Here is a 21,983-nt window from a genome sequence, read left to right on the forward strand (position 1 = left end):
TTCTGTCAATTTGTGGGACTCCAGTTCCTTTCTAAAACGCAGCACTACAAATATCAAGGTGAATATTTATTCCCTGCTATTAGTGAAGCTTCGAAAATTGAACAAATGTCAATTGAAAGGACATTCTCTGACAAACGGTTCAGGCTAGCTGGTGATGGACAGTGTGACAGCCCCGGATTTTCAGCAAAGTACTGCACATACCACTTTCAGGACATAAACTAAATAATTGCGAGTTTGGTGGTCGTGCAGATGTCCGAATGTAAATCCTCAGTGGCCATGGAGAAATATGGTTTGATCAAATCCCTGGAAGATCTCAAATCGAGGGGAATGCAAATAGACCTCATTGCCACCGACAGACATGTTTCAATAGCCAAGACCATGAGGGAGCAGTTTCCAAATATTCAATAAAAAAATCTCAGCTGCTGGTAAAAAGAAGGGTTCTGAACATATTTTACAGTGGTCCCAGTCTTTCAGCAACCATCTTTGGTGGAGCTACAAAACTTGTGGTGGGTCTGTGGAAATTCTACTAGAAAAATGGCACTCACTAATGCACCACTGTTCCAACATTCACTCTTTGACGGAAAACCAACATTTTCACCAATGTGCACATGGACCTTTGTCGGAGGAGCAGGAACGCAAGAAGTGGTTGATTCCATCTTCACCTCCACACAAAGCTCTTGAGAAGATTGTGTTTGATAAAACTATCAAGAGATCTGAAGGGACTTACAGAATTCTGTCACACAGGAGATTTGGAGATGTTCCACAATATGTGCCTAAAGTACAGGCCTAAGAGATTGCATTTCGGCATAGATGCGATGAAATCTAGGACATTACAAACGGTATTAGCGCATAACGAGAACGTAGGGTGTGAACAATCGAGGACTGCAGGAAACTTTGGGATGCTTCGCTACACAATGTTCTTTACGAAAAGAAGCAAAAAATGTGTGGTCAAACCAATATATCAGGAAATGGAATTCGATTTTTTGTGAAAGATCTCATTTTGACTGTGTTGGACATAGATACTCATGGAATCGCGCACGATTTTGTTCTGAGGATACACACAATGCCACAAAACATTGCAAACGTGCCCTGTCCACGGAAAAGAAGACCTCGTTCACTTCCCAGTTCAAATGATTAGCAGCTATTTATTTGTTCAACAATGTTTATATAAAGTGTCCAAATAAAGCGTCCAATTTGTCTTTTGAAATCTATCCTCTTTGTACATTTTTTTTGCAAATAGTGCCTTTTGGAGAATGCCATAGAGTCTAATGCAGTGCTTTCACACTTCCCGGTTTAGTTGAGCACTTGTGGGTCCTTCACTGATCAGGGGAAGGTCAGATGGATAACAGCATGAAACCAACTTTGGGGTTTTGCAGTTGCCTTACCAAACACTTGTCCAAATAGTTGAATAACTATGCATCCCACAAAAAGAATGAGACCTAGGCTAGATAAGAACTACTGACTGTAAGCAAAACAGCACATCAAAGGGGGTTGTTGGTGAGAAATAGGTGCATTCTGACCCATATTTTTATAGGAGCATGTGTTAGGGGTCGTTGCTAATGTAAGGAAGGAGGGGGTCGGTTGAGACCCCCAATACATTCTACGCGAAAGGGACCACTTGCTCTTGCACTAGTGGGGGGACGCCTCCTTTGCCCTTCTGCAACCATGGGGAAGAAGGCCCTGACATAAGCAGAGGTGGGGCTATTGCAAAACACACTTTGTCTCCCCTCCCCTCAGAAGCGCCGCGCACAGCGAGCACCGACAGCCCCCACCTTTTTCCTCCTGCGCCTGTGCCTCCCAAGTCCCTTTCTCACAGATGTGCTGAGATAAGATGTTGCAAGCAAACAATGTATTAATTTAATTCTTCCTCAGAGATCACTGTCCTGTGCGTCACTGGGCCGAACCATGACTTGTAGTTCATCCATCTCAATAAACCTGCTCCTGCACCTATCACCCCAGCTGTTGGAAAATGACTGCTTGTTCAACCTTGTGCCCCTCCAAAGCAATTTTTTTGATGTACCAGAAATGTGACCCTTTCTTTCTGACCACCCCAGAGTGTCCCCAATAAAACCAGACCCCTGTCACAGTATATTCCGTCCTAAACTAACATGTGTCACTCCACCCCCTTCTCGCTCTGATGTGCCAGACCTGACAGCTATCAATCCCGACCCCGGCAGGTTACCTCGGGGGCAAAACCCCCACACCCTTCACCTCGCTAGTGACCCAAAATGGGATAGTACAAACACACGTGTGCAATTTATAGGCCTCTAATATACACTTAAAAGGTATAGTGATGATAATTATTTAATGCACGTCTACGTTAAGTGTGTGGATCAGGTTAGCCAGAACCAGCCGCCTCTCCGGACCTGACCCAACCTTCACCTTGCACGGACTAGCCCAGCTGAACCATGTGATGTCCAACCTCCAGCCAAGTCATCAGCCAATCCTGTGGAGCCGGCCCTTACAGAACTATATGTGCACCCCGTCCCCAATCAATGGAACTGTAACTTGTAGACTGTATAGAAAACGTCACCGATGACACTGTAGCCCTTTAAAACCTATTGTTTCTGTACTGTTTGCCAGAGCGCTCTCAAGGCAACAGAGTTCTCTGGATGCGGAATCCTATATAAAACCTTTGCAGAATCTCCATACCAATCTCTTGGTCTCATTCCCTACTGGGATGTGTCCTTTATTCTAAGTTTTGTTGGTGATGTGGGGAGTGAATGCCTTCACTATCGGATGCCTTATCATAGGGGCTGATCTTTGATTTGCAGCCCTCGTAGTCTTACGATTTCAAACGCAGTGGGGGTAGGTATCAGTGTCACCAGAATATATGACCAATCCAGAATAGTTATATGGGAGGTGAGGTTGAGGTGGTGCAGGGATAGGGTCTGGCGACCAGATGCATTCAAAGGGAACTCGGTTCAGGGGACCGGAGCCTGGCAGGAGGGGGTTGCAGAAGGGCTTGCTGTGACATTCTCGTATGAGCACATTTTGTCAGGGCCCGAGACTCGCTCCTTGCGAAAAAATGTTTACAGGATTTGCTGTGTGAACAGGAGTTGGGCTGAGCTGACAGGTGGTGTGGGCTGGCTGTGGGAGTCGCTGGGAGAGTGCAGAGTTCTGCAGAGGAACATTATAAATAAGGCATTTGGAAGTAAACTAACTGTTTTCATTAAAAAAAAGTAAATCACTAGAAATTTGACGCGGCATTGGTGGATGGCAGCAAACAATTAATTTGTTTTTCAAAAATACTTCTAATGCCACTATGGTCTGAAGGGCTATTCGCTACCATTTGGATTGAAGGTCAGCGCCTTTGAATTTTGCTTGTGAGCTGAGCAAACCCACGCATCGTACACAGTATAAGGTTCAATTGTTTTTCGACCTTGGAAGAAAGGGAGGATTTCGAAAGGAATGAAGGGAGAGAGGGAAGGAGGGAGGGGTGTAATACCGTCAAATATGATTAGGTTCACCATTCCAAAACTGGACTAAGGAACATGTAATTCCATTTTATGAAAATTCGTTGATCTGAACAGAGTCTCTGAGTTACGCAAAGAGAATGGAAATGCTGAATATTATGTAAGTTTTACTGTAGACGATTTTATAGACGAACGAGTCAAGGTTTCATTATCCAACCGTTATTGCTGGCTTACATTGTAATGGGTTGTTTGTGGCATATTGCAACAACACGCAAAAACAACCTGTGTGTACTTGTCTTTGTCCAGGGCACATGGGCAGTCCAGCATCGAAATGCATGTAGTCCACATCTGGGTTCCCCCCAGGTTACACCAAAGCCAAATTCTATGCTAATATTTAGTTAAAAAGCTGTCTATGTGTTCTTCGAATTGTAGTGTCAGCTTCTGCATCCCATTGCGAGACAAACATAACCCATAGCACTAACCTCCCAAGCAAATTGTAGACTACTTTCCACAATGTTTTCCCTGTGTTCCCATTGTTTCACGTTTGTGTTCATCATTAGTTGTCACACAGTGCAGAATGAATGGGTACATTGGATCAATTATAATAAAGAACGGCTACTGAGACATTTGTGTTATGTTTTCCAAACAGCTACATCCTGCCTTTCTGTGATTGTCATCGATTCCAGATACCAATTGATGGCTTCTTTAACAGGCAGCTGCAGATACACTTAAATGGCTGGATCACAATGGCGCGGTTTTGGGATGATCGCCACAGGCCAATATGCCCTCACGCGGTGCGATAAGAAGCAACCTGACATTGTTTAAGGTGGCCTAGCGCCAAGCTGATGCCGAAGCCTTTCAATTCACAGTGCGTCCAATGCGCTTCTTATACCCAAAAGGAACGTGTGACTCACGATAAACATTTGTGGATCGAGAAAGAAAAAATGTACCCATTTGCTTGAATATGGCAATCGCCTGATGTTCCCGGGGCCTTTATTTTAAAATAAAAGTACATTACAAATTGTAGAGTTTTGATATTTCCTTTAAAAGTATACTTGTATATTCAAAATTGGGACACGCTGTGTTGTGAGATGATGTGTTGATATTCCGGGTTAACACGTAGGTGATGACTGGGCGTGTTTGGCTACGCTGTCCAGTAACGTCATGGAGATAGGTGTAGAATATCACTAGGTTTGGTGATGTCATCCTCAGGGGTGGGGGATATGATAAGTGCTGCCAGGGCAGTTCACCTTAGGGCGATGCAGCAACGGATAAGATTAGCACAAGATGGCCGCGCACTGCTGCCTGATTTCACATGTATAAAGATGAGGAAACCACGGTAAGGTGCATAGGAAGTGTTTGTACGATCGATCAACGTATGCTTAAAAAAACATGCCCGAACCCTCGGGACAATAATATTTTTGAGCGCACTATTCCTTTAAGGGTCGGTATCTGTAACCCTACAGTCCCTTCTCTTTGCACCTAAGAGCCACCCTCTGGCAGCACTCACCTGCACTTCTCCTCACTTCCCACACCCCCTTGGCACTTCTCCCCTCCCATCCTCCCTGCAACTGAACAATCTGAATGACGCAAAGCCTAGTAATATCGGTGTGTGTCCTCCTTCTGTTTCCCCCCTCCTTGTCTTGTCACGCCTAGAAACACTTGTGTACAGTCACGTTATAAATGACTTGTACATATATCAAGATAGATACCGTATACAGAGTGGTCCGGCGGCACATGGGTGCTCAGTCAAAGGTCTCTGTTAGGTATCCAACTGGGAGGTGGCAAATGTAAAAAGGAATTGCAAAATCGAAGTGGTCCTGCAACGGGTCAAGCTAAACCTTGTGCACATTTGAAAATCTTCGATAGTTAATACAAACTGAAATTGGTCTGAGCCCAGCTGAGGAGACTAATAGTGTAAGAGGAAGGATCTGAGCCAAGCTGAGGGGCATCCGGGGTGAACCGTGAGTCACTCGAGAAAGAATATTCTCTGAAAATTGAAAAGGGAGATCTGAGCCTGGAAGAGGGGGATCCATGGTGAAGAGTGAATCACCTGAATTGAGTGCCTGTAAGAACAAAGGAACTTTGTTTTGGTACATCAGTCCCTCTGAATCAAGAGACTTTGATAAGTAAAGAGACTTGGGCACAAAAGGCCCTGATGCTGGTAATTGAACTGTATCCTCGTGCCGAAGAAGCCAGAGAGTGTGCTATGCTGGAGTGAACCGCCTTGTCCCGTGCTGAAAACGTGGGGAAGGGAGGCCAACGGCCTGAACATCCTGACATATCATTTTTGTGAACACGTCTTTCTTTTTCATGAAAACTACCCCACACTATTTGTAGTTAGCGGTAAGGATTAGCAATCATCTTTTTTTAGTATAGGCCTCTTTACTTTGACGAGACTCCACTAGTACTGCATTATTATTATTATTTGATTGTAGCTTGCTTCTATCTGTGGATTTAGGGTTAGCTAGGCGTTTATCACACCATTGTTGAAGTGCAATAAACACCCATGAACTGTGGTCACTTGTGTCTGTCTGTCAGAGTATTGGTTATACCGAGAACAGGGCTAGATGTGGGGTAGCCTGAGAATCGGGGATGGAGCTGGGCAACGAGTTGGGGAAGTTGGAAGGGGGGGGGGGGTTGGGGGAGTTTTGTTGGGTGTGTGGGGGCCAGGGGGAGGGAAGTTGGGATAAGGAACAAGCTTACACCCACGCGGTACTGGAGGATAGAAGTGGGACTGGGTATGGACGAGAGATGGGAGACCTTAAGATAGCAACCTGGAATGTCAGGGGGCTCAATAGTTATTTGAAGAGGAATAAGATCATGATGTATCTAAGGAGGCAGAGGATAGATATCGCCCTATTACAAGAAACCCACCTCACAAAAGAAAAACAGGATGTGATGAGGAAGAAATGGAAGGGGACCATCATTGGGGAAACGTATTCTGCATACGTTCCAGCATTTTACAGAGCAGCTGCTGCGTCTCTTGAGGCTATGGTAGCTTTCGGGGGTTAGTTGTGGTCTGCAGTGGCTCTCCTGGAATCTGCTTTTCCCAGTCAGTGCATCCTCACTCATGGACGCTGCCGGTGCTCAGGATGCACAGAGGTTTCACACGGCAACAGCCCAAGCAGTGCTTGCTTCTTGGACCCTGATTAGTTTCTCTATCTCCGCTCTTCGCTTCCCTCCTGCTGGGTCACGTCCCTTTCGCTGTTGCAAGGTATGCCGGATTCCTCCTCGGAGGATAGCTCTCCCATTGCATCTCAGCTGTGGGGTGGGATGTTTAAACTCCCGCGTTGAAAAAGGGAGGTGCTTTGGACCAATCACATTCATTGAGAAGCTAGAGTGCTCACTCTGCTTCTCCAGAGTGATCCTTGGACTCCTGATTATCATCATCTTCTCAGTACATGCCAAATAGTCAGATGTAACATACCTTCCATTCCTTAATGTTTCCGTCTCGTGAAGTAGATTACATTTCCCCAATACTTGTAATAGAGCCATATGCTGTATACTTTGCATTATCTGATGTTCGAATCCTGCCAAGTACATTAAGTTTCCCAATACTTGAAGTAGGTAGATATGCAGTATGACTTGCATTCTCTGGGGTTTCAACATTATCAAGAATATTAGGTGGACTAACTTGACAACAGCAGACACTGGCCCTTATCTGTAAAAGGGGAAGGCAGATTCAACATGGGGGCAGGGTTTAGGGGAGGAGGGAAAACTGTTGTCTGAGCATGGTCATCCCAAATTCAATAAGGGGGTTCCTCCCCCATGTGATCCTCCCTCGGTGCACCACCCTCAGGGTGACTATTGTACTGTGGACACACACCGCCTTGGCCCTTTAGGAGAGGTCTCCCCCAGGGGAGAAGGGACGAGATCCTCAGATTGATCACACAGGCCATTTGCCATCTGCCACTAAATCTAACAAGCCATTCTTAACCTCCCCCTCTGGAAGGTGGTCAGATGCTTCTGAAATGGTGCTCCAGAGAATATGTGAGAATTCAGCTAAAGAGGCATTCACAGCTTTAAGAGCCATCCTCCCGAGGTGAAAACTTTTTTTGCAAAGGTGTCGATTTCTTTAGATTCCCTACCGGTGGGGAGGTTCTATGTCGAAAACCTGGACGCCACCATTGTGGCCTGCACCACTTCCCTTTGGGGGTAGGGTGACGAGTCAAAAGCGGAAGGTTGTCTGTTGCCGGCTGACATCTTTTCATAACCTCCATGTCGACTGCTGGTGTCCGTGCTATGGGTGCATTGAACAGCAAAGCCAGTTCAGTTTGCAGCCCACGGTGGAGGATGTTGGTGTGGTCTGTGAAGAATCTGAGGGCATCTTCCCATCTACTCCCCTTGCATACTCTTCTCAGGTGGCCAGTGAAAGGCCATTGCTTTTGGATCCGGACCCTGGGGGTGGATATGTGAGGCAGGATCACCTAGGTGGAGGGTCCTTAGGGAGTCAATGTCTTCAGATGAGGCATGGTATCCCCCCCTTTCAATTGTCAAAATGTACCCTGCCCTCGCCATACCTTTATAGGTTATTTTCAGTCTGCCCCTCTTTCACACCCACACACTGTACCACAGTCATATTCCTTTGGGACTGGGACGATGAAGAGACAACTAGGAGTAATGCACACTTCTATTGGTGTGCACCACTCTCGTACTGAGACAAAGAAGAGGCCTGTAGAACACTACTACCATGGTCAGGCATGTCCTGCTAATTGGGGTTAGAAAAAGGACTTACACATTCAGCCAGTTGAAAGGCTACAGGTGTATATAAGGAGAGGCCAGCAAATGGCATAGGCAGACCTGCCTGGGGCGAGCGAGCTGCTTCAGGCGGAAGAAGCCCTGGGGAAAAGAACGAGGCAACCCGGTACGGAGCAGGCTGGGAGGCACCAGTGGAAGGGTCACTGGGTGCCACAGGAGAGCACGAGACCCGCTGCAGCCAGAGTGGGCTGTGAGAAAGTCGGGAGCCCTGCAGAGGTGAATACTGTGTGTTCCCTGCTGGAGCTGGAGGAACACTGAAGACTCCAAGGAGCAAACCAAAGCAGCAGGAAGGAGCTCCCAGTGAGTGAACAGGGAGCGAGAAAAGCTGCAGAGGAGAAAGCGGAAAGCACACGGGGAGCTGCCGAAGACCGGTGAGTGACGGAAAGGGAATAGTCATGCCAGGTTGCTCCAAGGACTATGCTTGGCACACAGAGATACTGATCAGATGGAAACTCTTCATAAGAGGGTCGAGAGAGCAAAGCAAAGTTTTGTGAATACCGAACAAGTTGCTAAGTGTTTTATACGTTATTGAACATTGCATTAAGGAAAAGTTATGCAAAGCACAGGAAAGCACAGTACGAGTGAAATGAAATAAGGTGCATTTTCGAACACAGAGAAAGCAAGTAAAAAGGCACTAATGGACTATGTAAAAGTATGAACTGAATGAAACCAGTAACAAGGGCTTAGGAAACAAAGTGAAAAGCAAATGATAAGCACTGTTGTGAAGTGTGAAGTCTGAAAGCAAGGTGGTGACAAGGAAAGCACCCCACAAAGTTGTCAACTGACACAGGTTCAAAAGAGCATGTGTTAGCTAGGATGTCCAGTGTGAACAAGTAGATATAACAAAGTGCCAAGGGTTATCGGTTGCGTGACCTGTAGTGGGTGGACCTTGTGGTCTGACAACTGCGCCTAGAGTAATCCTACGTGGAGCGAGCCAAGGAAAGTTAAATTACTGAAGCTGTTGTACATATTGTGTATTGACAATCTGAAATCTCCAATCTCATCAATGGTCTGAAACCATCACGTTGCCAGGATGACTTCTAATCCCGACCCTGGGGGTGGTGTTCTACGGAAGGATCACTGGGGGGTCGAGGGGGGGGGGGGTCTTTTGGGTTAGAGAGAGCAGGCCAGGAGGAATGGGAAACCCCCTTGTTTAACTTTCCCTGAAGCCCCACTCCTCTAATGGCTTATTGTAAAATAACCAAAATGAAGAAAACTGTCATTAAGAACTTCAAGTCCCATAATTCCCTAGGTACTGGGATGAGGAAGAGGTGCAAGATTGCAGGACTAGTCTCATTAATCCTAATGACCCACACCTGAGGGGCCATGAGCGAGCAAGAGAGAAACAGTAGCATTAGGAACAATAGCGTGGCACAGGCAGACAGCCCGTACTGAAGCTGGAGGAGAGATGGGACGCCGGGACCCCTGTATGGTAGATTGCGGCTCCCGGTCCTGAGAGGGTCTATGCCTCTAGGAGTTGCAAGGGCAGAGGTTGTGCAGCGGGAAACATGCAGCAAAGGAGCTTGCCCATTGGAGACCCGTGTTGCAGAGGCTGCGCAGCGGGAAGCAAAGGCAAGGGAAGCTTTCCCTTCCGAGAGGCTGTCTCAGGTGGCTGGCATGCAACAAGGGCATCAGGGGAGATTTTTGGTGGCTGACAAGCATTAGAATATCACCGGAGCAAGAGAAGCTCCAAATACCGGTGGCGTGGGAGAAGGCAGACTGATGGAAGCAGCCTGCCGAGAAGCCACCAAAGCAGTCCTGCAAGCGGTGAAAGGAATGGAGGCGCATGTCCTAGCCAATGAGTTCACAAGTTTGTGGTGACCCCGTAGTGCTCCATTCCACTCTCCCGCAACGCAGACAGGCATTCAGCGAGTGAGCACCACTTATGTAAAAGTGACAGAAGCTCAGAACCCAATTTTGAAAAACGAACTATTGAGCAGCAGAGTACGCGGCATTCATGTAGAAGAGAAAGTGATTCCCATGGCGATTTTGAACATCTAACTAGTGAAAAGCAACAGGTTGTAATCAATGCGAATTAATGTAATGTTTAAGGTGCAAGTCTGTGGAAAACCCAGCAAACCAAGGGGGCATTTTAAAAGCTAAAACCTACAAAAATTGCCCAAGCCAAAAGAGTCTGAAACGTATGTAAGCACAATGGAGTCAAGATTGCCAACAGCAGAAGGGGGCTAATGAAAGCTCTACAGGCTGGGAAATATATTACCCATATTTTGTCCAACATTTGGTAGAAACTAACTTTGCCAAAAAAGGGAAAAGCAGAAAGAAACCCTATCCTTGGCAGTTATTGGTCACTGGTGTGTTGGGGAAACAAGAGTGGCAAAAAGGCTGCCTTTCTAGGTAAGGTATATCCAGAGGTAGAGTAGCATAATTTGTCATAGAATAACAGAGCACCAATGTGGATCTGGTTTCCTCTGAAAAGCTGTTGCAATTGCTGAAGCTACCATTTGTTAAATACTGTGAAGTTTTATAAACCTCTTGTCAGTTGATTTAAACCACAAAAGCACGGTTGGAGTGAACCATTGTTCAGGCAGGGGAGTATACTCGGATGACAAACCTTTGGAGAAGTAGGCCTGGCATGGGAGTAAACCAGGTAGAAGTTGAAGAGGTGCTACACAGTGGTTGTGCGAGAGACAATGTATGTTGTTTGTGGTGCTAAAGAAAAGCTGAGTAAAAGCTGTTGCAGAGGAACTGTATTTCTTGGGAATTTATTTTGTGCTATTTATGAACTGAGAACTTGTTCAATGAGGAAGAGAAGCCTTGTACTTGGTTTTAGAACTTTCCATTGACCAGTGGAAGCAGCATAAAATGGTGTTGCAACTTTTGTTGAAACCCAGGATTTCCTTTTTGAACTGTGGCACAGCATCACATTTAAACCTGGGGAACGGGAATTCGTCCAGGTTGTGAAGAGAGACTGTGGTTAGACTGTGAATTCAATTGTGTGTTATTTTGAACTGACAGGCACTTCCTTATTCATTTGTTATGTGCATAAGTGGTAGGGACAGAAATCCTTTTTTAGAGTGTTACTTTTAGTTTATTTTAAGCAGGGAAATCCTTCTCAGGGTAAGGATAGAGAGGCGTTCATCCAACCTTTAAATGGTTTATAGTGAAAAAACCGAATTACAAAATCTCGAAAAAAAAAATCTCGAATTTTTTTTTTAATACGTTTTTATTTCGAAATGGGGGGGTTCCCCCCCAACCCCCCCTTTTTTTTATTTTTTTTATTTTACCCTTTTTTTATACTTACCTGAACCCACAAATACATATAAATAAATAAATAATTCGAGATTTTTTTTTTTCCGAGATTTTGGATTCGAGATTTTTGTAATCCGATTTTTTGTTTTCGGTTTTTTGACCGACCACCCCTTTAAATATAATAAAATTGCATTTGTTGAGAAAACTTTCCAACGTGGCCCGCCACACATTTCTGACCCCTCACACTTCCTTGAACATTACAACACCCTCAGCCCTCGACAATCAGGTTTCTGTCCAGGTCATGGCAGTGAATCAGCCCTCCAAGACCTTAAAAACAAATTGAACGACATACACGACTCGGGCAACCCAGCCCTCCTCGTACTCCTAAACCCATCATCAGCGTTTAATCTGGCCAACCACCAAACACACTGCCTTCACCTTAACAAGGCCGCCAACTGTTCACTTAAAGCCACCAAGTGGTTTGCCTCATTCCTCACAGACAGAACTGCCTGCGTCTTGGCTGGAAGCCCAGCCAGCTGCCAACCCAACTCAAGTTCCCTGTGGGGTCTCACAAGGCTCCTGTGTCTCCCTGACATTATACAACATATATACAAAACCACTCTTTAATCATCTCAACTGTCTGGGTATCTTATACACCAATCATACCGATAATACTCAAATCCTCATCCCTTTCCCAAAACTATGAGCAAGACTACAGCAATATCAACAGAATCTACAACACTATTCAAGCCTGGATGGCCAAACACCAATTCTGTTTTAATGAGGACAGGACAGAAATCCTGATTTTTGCGTGGATCTTCAACTATGATTTTCGATTTATAAGAGTTTGATGGAGGCCTAAGTATAACTATTTTTTATACATTCTGCCTAACATCTATTATTAAGGAGTAATCCGTGTGTGCTTGACTAAACCTTAATCACCCCCACAAACACACAAGTCTAAGCCTTACTGCTTAATCACAATACCTTGAGAGTCTTTGGCTAGATATTAATGTCTCTTCCTGTTCACCAGAATAAAGTGAGCTCTCAATCTGTCCACAGCCAATTCTGAAAATCCAGTTTAGCATAAAGTAATTTAAAACATTACTTACCTTTGAAGACTGAGCATTAAATCAAGGGGTTAGAGTTGAACATTTAAGGCACTAGCTTTACTTTTAAGCCTTTGATGTTAATTTCCAAAACAGCGTTGTGCAATCCAACCAACATTGTCTTCCGACTTTAAACTACAACTGTGTACAAATTTGTGTTGACAATTAAAACTGTGTTACTGTAGTTTAAAGTGTGCTTGGGGGTTCCCCCTTTCTGGGCCCATTACTGTTTTTATCTACTTAAGATTTGTAGATACAGCAGATACTGGTTTTCTATGCACAAGGTTTTTTAAATATAGAATATAAATACATTTTGTTCGTAGTTTACCAAGTGTGAACCTCTTTCACTTGAGTGTAGTCTTACGGCTCATTCTGGGTACCAGTGACAGTTTAGTCCAAGTTAGCGGAAGACCTCTACTGAACCACAGGTTGGTCTCTTTGGACCCCTCATCAGAGAAATTCAGAAATCCTGTGCTAACTAACCCTTTAGCTCAGGCAAACATCGTGTTTGCATGCTGATTAATCATTTGCATGGCTCCAATGGCAAAGAGTAAGCCAGAGCTGTTGTGCCAGCTTTAATGGGTGTCTTGTATGTAAACGGTGGGTCAACTTTACTCGTGACTTAGATGGATTTCCAAAATCAACCCTATGGGTACATTTGGGGAGATCAGCCCATTATGGTGAACAGGGAGGTGCTGAAATGTTAGCAAAACCCAATCAAGTTAAGGTAGCGGAGCGGCAAGACTCTGTCTCGGGAGGGCTGCGAGAGTCCTGAGAGGCCCCACAGAACAGCATTATTTCCAGTTAAACAGGTAAGTACAAAAATATACAATTTATTAGGCCTTTAAAATGCACAGCAAGCAAGTAAAACCTCTAGTCAAATATTGTCACACACTTACTCTAACTACATACATGTATCCTTAGGAGAAGAAAGAAAGCATATACACTTCAATAACCAGTTCACCACAGGTAAGTACTTCTATGCATGAAATGAAGTAAAGACACTTAGGGGAACTATTCTATGGTTATTCTAACACGTAATGAGTCCAACCCTAAGCTAGTTTGGTGCCTTGTGCCCTCAAGTCACCAGTCCCAAAGTTATACTTTACAGGCAGGTTGATTAAGAGATAGGAAGATGCCAGTGGTAATGATCACAAAGTCAAAAAGGTAAGTTGTGTCCAGCTAAGTATATCGCCTCAATCCCAGTCAGTAGAATTGACCTAGGAAGAAAATCACTGACCAGGCCTCTACTGACCAAAGTCAGGAAAGAGTAGTTGAGGGGCAAGCCTTTACACCAATGAATCCCTATGGAGAAAAGGGGGAAAACAGGTATGTTATCTTACCCCCTTAGCTCTAATTTCTCCAGAGACCAATGCTGAGGTTTCGGAATCCAGTGGGGAGATTCTTCTGTGGTTGGTCTCGTTGAGGAAGGCCTAGGGGTCAAAGGTGCAGAGGTAACTTTCGCACATGGGATTTAGTTTAATCGGTCATGGTGCTTAATAATATGTTGAAGGCACCTTCCAGCAGAACACCCAAACAAAAAAAAGATTAAAACTTCTGCAGAGCAGACCACCTCAGGACACCACCTAGGAGCGATAAAGATGAGTTCCAATGGGAGTCACCATGGACATGTGGCGACAAGTGATCTTCCAGGGTTGTACAAAGGAGCAGGACCAGCACAGCTTCTGTTGGAAGCAAGAAGGCTGAAAATGCAGGAGCAGGTTGCCTTGTAACACTATTCAAAGATCCTCAGATGCACTCTGAACTGCAACGGCTGCAGTGAGGTAGCCCAGGAGAGAGCTGGTCAGTTCCCTGGTAGGTCCAGACACTTCCGAAGGTTCAAAACAAACAGGTCCTCGAGCAGGGCTAGAGACTGGTTGTTACCACTGATTCAGATGTCAAAGCACTGATGAGGCTCTTTTTGAGATCAGAGAGAGGAGCAGGGCTTTACTGGGACAGCATTGGAGTTGGTGCTGGTCATCTTCAGGTCAACTGGCTCCTCTTTTACGTAAAGGAGTTGGCTGCAACAATCTGTCGAATTGCTGCAGGAGCCCTCCTTTTATCCAACATTTGAGCTGCGAGCTCGCCCAAACCTACCAATGGTAAGGATCACCACCATTCAAACCGGCAGTGGCTATCTAATTATGAATAGCCACTAACCACAACATCTGCACAGCAACAGACATTCAGGCACCTGAACGTGTACTTGAACCACACAGTCCCTGTGCCCACCATACAGGCTCACACATAAAACACCCCTTAGCCCGTGAATGCAGTAGCTTTCCATGGGGAAGGGCACTCCATATAAGGCAGGACGAATGCCAAAAACAATATGGCCAAATGACTAAAGAAAATTTGTGGCACAGCCATTTTAGGGTGCTAGCCATCTTCAGTAAATGGTTGTGGTAAAGGAAAAAGTGCCCAAGTAAACAGTCTAAAACACTGTAGAAATATATCACAGCTGCTACCAGCTTATCCTAGGCACATTTTAAAAGTAACCAAGAAGTCATTACAGGCAACGTTAGAAGGATACAAAGTATGCTAAACCCACTTCACTTCAGGGTGATGTGTACAACTGTAACAATACAGGAAATCAACAAGCGGACAGTCTCTCAGTACTGATAGCTCTGCTTGCCTCTGAAATGTCAGGATTCCAAACAAAGCAAAACAAAAGGGTGTCCCATAGAAGTTTATGGGAGCAAAGCAGCAGAAAGACAATCTTTCTTAATATTGGCCAATGTGGAAATGTAGACCCTGCTTTACAGGGGTTCTTGCACCGATTCTCACAAAGGAGACAGGAAAGCGTAGTAGGGCCGACTGCCCTGACTTGAGAAAGGCCTCTGGTATTCTAAATCCTGGGCTGGCAACTGTCATCCAGCTTCTTCAGGGGAGGAAGGAATTTGATAACTGTACAGGCAGGCGAGAAAGGCTGGGGATGAGGAGCATCAACCATTAGTTGTACCAACTTCCCAGTGAAAGGATTTAATATGGATGACCGTAAAATTGCACAATTAGACAGTTATGCAAAGATAAACAACTCCCCTCAACCCTAGACTGGAGGGAAAGAGGGAAAGGTTGAAACCTGAACATTGAGATCCAACCTTTAAGCTTCAATACAAAAGATGAAACCTGAAGTCTATTTCTTTCAGAGGTATACAAATGGGCAGGACTTGGTCTCCATTTCCCATAAAATGCACCCTTTGCCCCTTAATATGCCCCATTAGTGGGGGACTGCCCCAAGGCGACACTGTCTCAAAGCACACCAAAGACCGCCAGGCCTCCATATCATCAGCCTGCCTGGTTAGGATAACCCTGAAAATAAAATATAAAAAAGATGTGGCTTCTGGGATAGCCTATGGGAGGGCTTCAAATGCAGACCTACACAAAGAAAATCAACAAATGAAACCCAAAACTAATAATGGGAACTCCTTTAAATACAAAAAAGCATCCTGCCTCCTTTGTGGTGTCTGCATCAGAGGAAACAGACAGGATTATGGACCAGTGGTCAGGTGCTTTTTAATATTAGAACGGGGGGGGCATTTTTTAGGGGTACCTTTATATGGTTAGCATGGTTGCCTGGTCATGGCTCACCCGATATGATTAGGGATTTGGTGAGAAAGAGGGAAAAGTGTCAAGGGGAGCAAACAGATAAGTTAAAACTAAAACTTAATCTTCCAATCAAGGCAACTATGATGCCACTTGCATTTTAAAAGCATGCCAGTAATGCCAAAGGCTTCAGAGTAAGAGTTCAGCGTAACTGAATAGTCATACTGTCATTAATACGAAAGCAACACAGTCTGCCACGGAATAGAAGTGCAGCTTTTGGACAAAAGACTAACCCAAGTGTAATGGGTCAAATGTATGATTCAAAAGGCAGAAACACTTCAGTCATTGATTTCAGATAATTCAAACAGGAGCAGCCAGAAAAGCAGCACTATAATCTCTGTCTGCATGGCAAGGAGGGATGCAGATGCAGCAAAATATATATTAAGGAGATGCGTTGACCAAATGTTGAGGAAACAGACACAGATGAACCAATGGGTGAACTTTGAGTCGACTTGATCAAGGCAACAGATGGAATGAGGAAAGGCGACGAGGGCAAAAAGCAGGAATAACGAAGGATTGTAGGAAAATGAAGGTTTTAGAGTAATGTTTATATTGCCACAGTTATTAATAACAAATGGAGCGCACACACATGTAGGGAACAAGAGTCGGGGTGCCAGTCGCCTGATCCAGGTCCTTTGCATCTCTGGGTCCTCATCACATTTTAAAAGAGTGCAATTTTGTGCATGCAGCGATTACTCCCACATTTTTAGCACACTACACATTTTACATTAGCAGGGAATCAAGCTAGCCGTTTTACAGGAGTTCTCATTATACATTTTCTCAAAAACAAAACACTTGATATGCCGTAGGCTTGTTTCTCTGGTCTTCACAAATGTCAGTATAACCTGTAAATTGTTCAGAGGTGTTTTAGCATTGCAATACATATAGTTAACACAAAACAGGAACATTAAGATCTTACCAGGACATCCTTGCACTGAAGGTAGAGGTTTGCACACATTTAGATAAAATGTTCTGCTTTTCCCATTTGCAGATATGTCTAAAGCAACCCAGGGTTCACTGTCTTTGCTCAAGCCACTCAAGTCATATTCGTTACCATCAGAGTCTGAAAAAAACAAGGGATTTGAACAAATACATTATTGCATCTATATAAAAAAGCATTTGCTATAAGATTACAATTTAAAACCATGCAACATATGTGCTCCTGAGATAATTGTAGGCACAGGTCTCTAAATACACTGGGAAGGTGATCCCTATTCTGCCAAATCAATATTTATTTTTGGAAGGTGGCTTATATTACTGTAATTCTGCCACGAAAGCCATCTCAAACACTTGAACATAGGGAACAGAGGACCACGAACAACAGTAAACACTCCCATGAATCAGAAACAATACTACTATGCATCCAAATTTCATCATCATATATTCTACATAATGTTTGCTTGTTTATTGATTTATAATGCGCGCCAGACCCAAAGGTAACCGGGCGCAGCAGATAAGAATATGCAAGGCTTACAATGTTACAGGAATCTAGAAATTACAATGTTATAGAATTTACAGTGATACATGTAATTTACAGAGGTACATCAAATTTACAGTATTACAGAAATGTATAGTATGCGTACTTACATTAGTGAAAATGTAGGCAGGTGATTACTGGCAGTTAATATACAGATGCAAGGTTAGCATGCTGTGTTCAAGTTATATACATTAGTTGATAGACTTCTAAAAAATACATATATACAATCCCTATAGGCTAAGGTTACAGGGGTGTCTGAGCAGGGTGACTACAAGTTATTGGAGTTGATGTGTTTGATGAAATTCCTTCTGAAGTGTAAGACCGGTTGGTCAGCTCTCAAGTTGTGTGGCAAGGCATTCCATAGTTTTACAGCTGTCACAGGGAAACTTATGCTGCCAATTTTGGCGAGTTTGAATCTAGGTACTATCAGACAGTTTGAATTGACAGTTCTTGTCGGTCTACTAGATATTTTTCTCTTTATTTTGTCCATCAAGTAACTAGGAGCTGCATTATTTTGAGCTTTGTGGGTCAAAGAGACCATTTTTAGATGGATTTTATTAGTAGTCAAGAGGCATTTGTACTGGCGTGTAAAGGCGGAGATATGTTCCCTTTTATTTATGCCAAGTGCCGCTCTAAGGGCATTATTTTGTAAGATTTGGAGCCTTTGGTGATGGATTAGTTGGCACCGCTGTAGAGTGCATTGCAGTAGTCTAGTCGTGAGAGTATTAAGGCTCTCGCCAGGATCATGCAACTGTCACTGGATAAAAAGGGTTTACCTGCTCTAATTAATTTACAGAAATAGGCTGTAGTTGATGCTAAGGAAATGACATGGTAGAGTCATGGTAAAAACCGAGCATTTTTACTTCCCTCGAGACCTTAATGACGTTGCCGTCAATGCTGAATGCTAAATAATCAGGGCCTAATTTGTTGATATTGGCCTGTGAGCCCAGAATGATTAACTATGTCTTGTCGTCATTCAGGCAGAGGCCATGGTATGCCATCCATGCCTGAATGAAAAGATACACCCTATTCACCAATTCCCTGTCCTTATTATGATACCCAGAAAGTGGGAGGAGAATCTGTGTATCATCTGCATAGTTAGTGTAGGTGATACCTAGATGGTCCAAATCATCGAAAAGAGGTTTGGTAAATATGTTGTATAGAGTTGGGGAGAGACGAGCCAGGGGGGACTCCACATGTGATAGGTGTATGGTCTGCTGCTGCTGAGGGGGAAAAGACTCATAGATCTCTCACTTAGAAAGGATTCTATCCATCTGATGGCCTGGTTGGAGAAGTGAGCAGCAGAATCCAAATGTCTACAGAGGACCTTGCGGTCCATGAGATCAAATGCAGTGGAAAGGTCAAGTAAAAGGAGGAGTGCCGTCTTTCCTTGATCTCTCAGTTCATCTATTTGGGTCTTTAAATCAATGAGGGCTGTTTCGGTTCCAAGTAATGGACGGAAGCCAGATTGTCTAGCTCCCAGTAGCTTATGCAGTTCAAGGTATTTTTGAATTTGTGTGTAAGCCACTTTGTCCAATATCTTCAATAGAAAAGGTACTGTGGAAATCGGCTGGTAATTAGTAGGGATAAGAGGGTCTACTGACTGCTTCTTGAGAAGCGGGAGCACCCAGGATTGTTTCAAGTTGGCAGGGATATTGCCTGTCGAGAAGGAGGCATTAATAAGTTTGGAGATGAAAGGTGATAGCTCTCTGGCCGCATCTTTTATTAACTGTGCTGGGTAGATATCGCCTTTACAATTAGAGGATTTAAGGGAGAGGATGATTTTCTCTACCTCTATGGTGGAGGTTTTAGTAAAGGAGAATTTGTTAGTATGTTCGTTAGGGATAGCACTAGGTGGTGGCTGGGGCTGATTGGGCAAGTTTAGCAACTCATTTTTTATTTGGATTTTGTTTTGGAGGGTGTTTATTTTATTTGCCAACGCATATTGGATATCTGCACACCAGGTCTGATCCTTAATGCAAATGTCTGGTGTGGCAATCGGTGAATCAAGTCCTTTTAGTATGGAGAAAATGTCCTTCATACTCGAGTTAGAGTTAGCAATGCGATCGTTGTAGGAGTTTCGCTTTGCCATGCAAACTTCATTTTTATAGTGGCGAGAGACAGAGGTTAGGTTAGCCTTATTCTCATCGGTTGGGCATTGTTTCCAAGTCGATTCACATTTTCTTTTAGTTAGGCGTAATAAAAAGACAGATTTATGTTTGTCCGAGGTCGTCCTGCACGCTTCACCGGTTATCACTGCTAGAGGGAATTGGTGCTTTACGCATACAATAAGACTTCTTCAGGCAAAAAGAAATGTGTATTTCAACAGCGAAAACATAATTAGCTGCAGAAAAGGCCCAAGACAGGGAGGGATACCACTTTAACAGCATACTTCAAGTTGCATACACTAAGGAAATATATATTTATTTGTAAAAATAGAAATTCATTTGATTAAGCACTATTTAACAACATTAAAAAATCGTTTAAATGTACTTATGTAATATTTCTTGGTATGTATTATATCAATAATATTCTTCAGGTACGTTTTAAACTTTATTTTACATCAAATTTACTTTATTTTATGATGTCATGTCTACTTCAAATCATGCTGTACGTGAATTGAATTATTCGGACATCCCTCAACATTATATATTTGGTCCAAAATCTGCAAGTGGAATCAAAGACAACAAGGAGCAGATCCAACTATTGGCTGTTTATACTATGTTGAACTTTCAGTGGATTCCGAGAGATTTTGTTTGAGGTTACTACTCCTGCATGTGAAAGGAACAAGATCCTCTACAATGTATTTTTCTATTAACATACATGACGTTAAAATACACCACATGATATATTTACATTCTGAAAATGTCTTCCTTTAAGCACATTAGTACACAGGCTTTCCCACTAGTAGGTTAATAATACAGTTAGCAGTGCAAACAATATGCAATGGTGGAGTCTCAGGGCTACATTTTTCACCGCCAAAGACAGTTTACACTGTTGTGGATGGTAACTGAATCCAGACACTAATGTGAGGAAAAGCATGACATGAAGTGAGGAGAGTTTGAACTGGGTCTCCAAAGTTGTACTACTTTGAAGAGGAGGAATGACCCTCGAAATCTTGATGAACAGGGTCTTAGCTAAATAACTTTAGGTGTAAACGTATGGCACTTTCCATCCACAAATGTATGGCCACAGTATAAAGAAATAAAATCATGATGAAAATCACTATAAAGGAGAAATGTGGTCCTTGATCTAGATTGGTCCTTTAAGGGCTTGATTACAAAACAATATAACATTTCGAAATGGGAGCCCTTGCGAGAGGTCAAGTGATAGGGTTCTCGGTGCTGTCACTTCCATAATAAGGCAATCCCCTTTCTCAAGACCTAAGCAGCCAATGCTGGTCAATTAGGGAGTATTCAGAAAGACTAAACCTGCATATATTCATATTGGCACAGATCTGATAAATGTAAATTATCTATTCCGTCTACCATAATTTTTATGTAACAGTTAAACTGATGCCTGTATGTTAATTCTCCAATTTTGAAGAGAAAAATAAAACGCATGCCTGCAAGAGGGGGTCAACAACTGTCCCATAGTGAATGGTAAGGGCAGCCTCTACTGTAAGAGCAAAAGGCTTAAGCTTCAGCCCAGTAGGAGTGTGGAATCCAGTGATTTAATCGAATACAAAGCACCGAATAAATGCATTTTTTAAAGGTAAACGTTTTATTTTTATTATAATGGAGTTTAAGGGTTAAAAAAAACAGGGGTTGGGGGATCCCCCATTAAAAAAAATGAAAAAAATAATTTTTTTAATGCTTTTGCATTCGAGGCTATCACTATAAACCTCATTCTTGTCCTCAAAAACATTGTTTGGTTGACCTGTGCTTTTGACTTTTCCCTATTGAGCTCTGATACTCCAAGTTCAACAGGCTGAATTTCCTAGTATGTTTTCCATATATAAGGGGTCATCATGTACCCTCGCTGCTTGTGAGGAACCTCCCCGTTTGTGAAAGGGTCCATCTTTTTCATGGTGTACGTCATGGTTGTACCCTGGGGTGCATCAACAGAATGCCCTTTTCAAAATCTAGTGGAAAGGTCCTACAGTAGGACCTGTCAAAGTATGTGTGCAAAAGACATGACCATATATGTTTAGGGACATTTATCTGTGCAGATGTTTAAAGAGATGCACCAGACACTATGCATTTTTTATGGCTTGTTCTTTCAGCCTTGTTTATTGTTTTTTTTATTTATTTATTTGTAAGATTTACTCAAAGATAAACAAGCAAGTCAGTTAATACAATCAAACAAAACAGTTAATTACACGCAGAATACAACATACAACTAACCATCAAAGAACTAGTATAAACTCAGAAAGTCATCCCAAATCGTTTCATGTAATCTTAA

At 43.4% G+C, this 21,983-nt stretch overlaps 1 protein-coding gene across 1 annotated transcript in view; it reads right to left on the reverse strand.

Moving 5' to 3' along the window:
* Nucleotides 1-21,983, reverse strand: part of IGF2R (insulin like growth factor 2 receptor) — a 2,762,372-nt gene that overhangs the window by 1,333,421 nt on the left and 1,406,968 nt on the right. The window contains 1 exon segment of the mRNA XM_069606818.1: nt 17,022-17,165. Coding sequence (XP_069462919.1) covers nt 17,022-17,165 — 144 coding nt within the window.

Source organism: Ambystoma mexicanum, chromosome 4p (genome assembly GCF_040938575.1).
Source record: "Ambystoma mexicanum isolate Mex_15411 chromosome 4p, UKY_AmexF1_1, whole genome shotgun sequence".
In the NCBI taxonomy this organism is placed as follows: Eukaryota; Metazoa; Chordata; class Amphibia; order Caudata; family Ambystomatidae; genus Ambystoma; species Ambystoma mexicanum.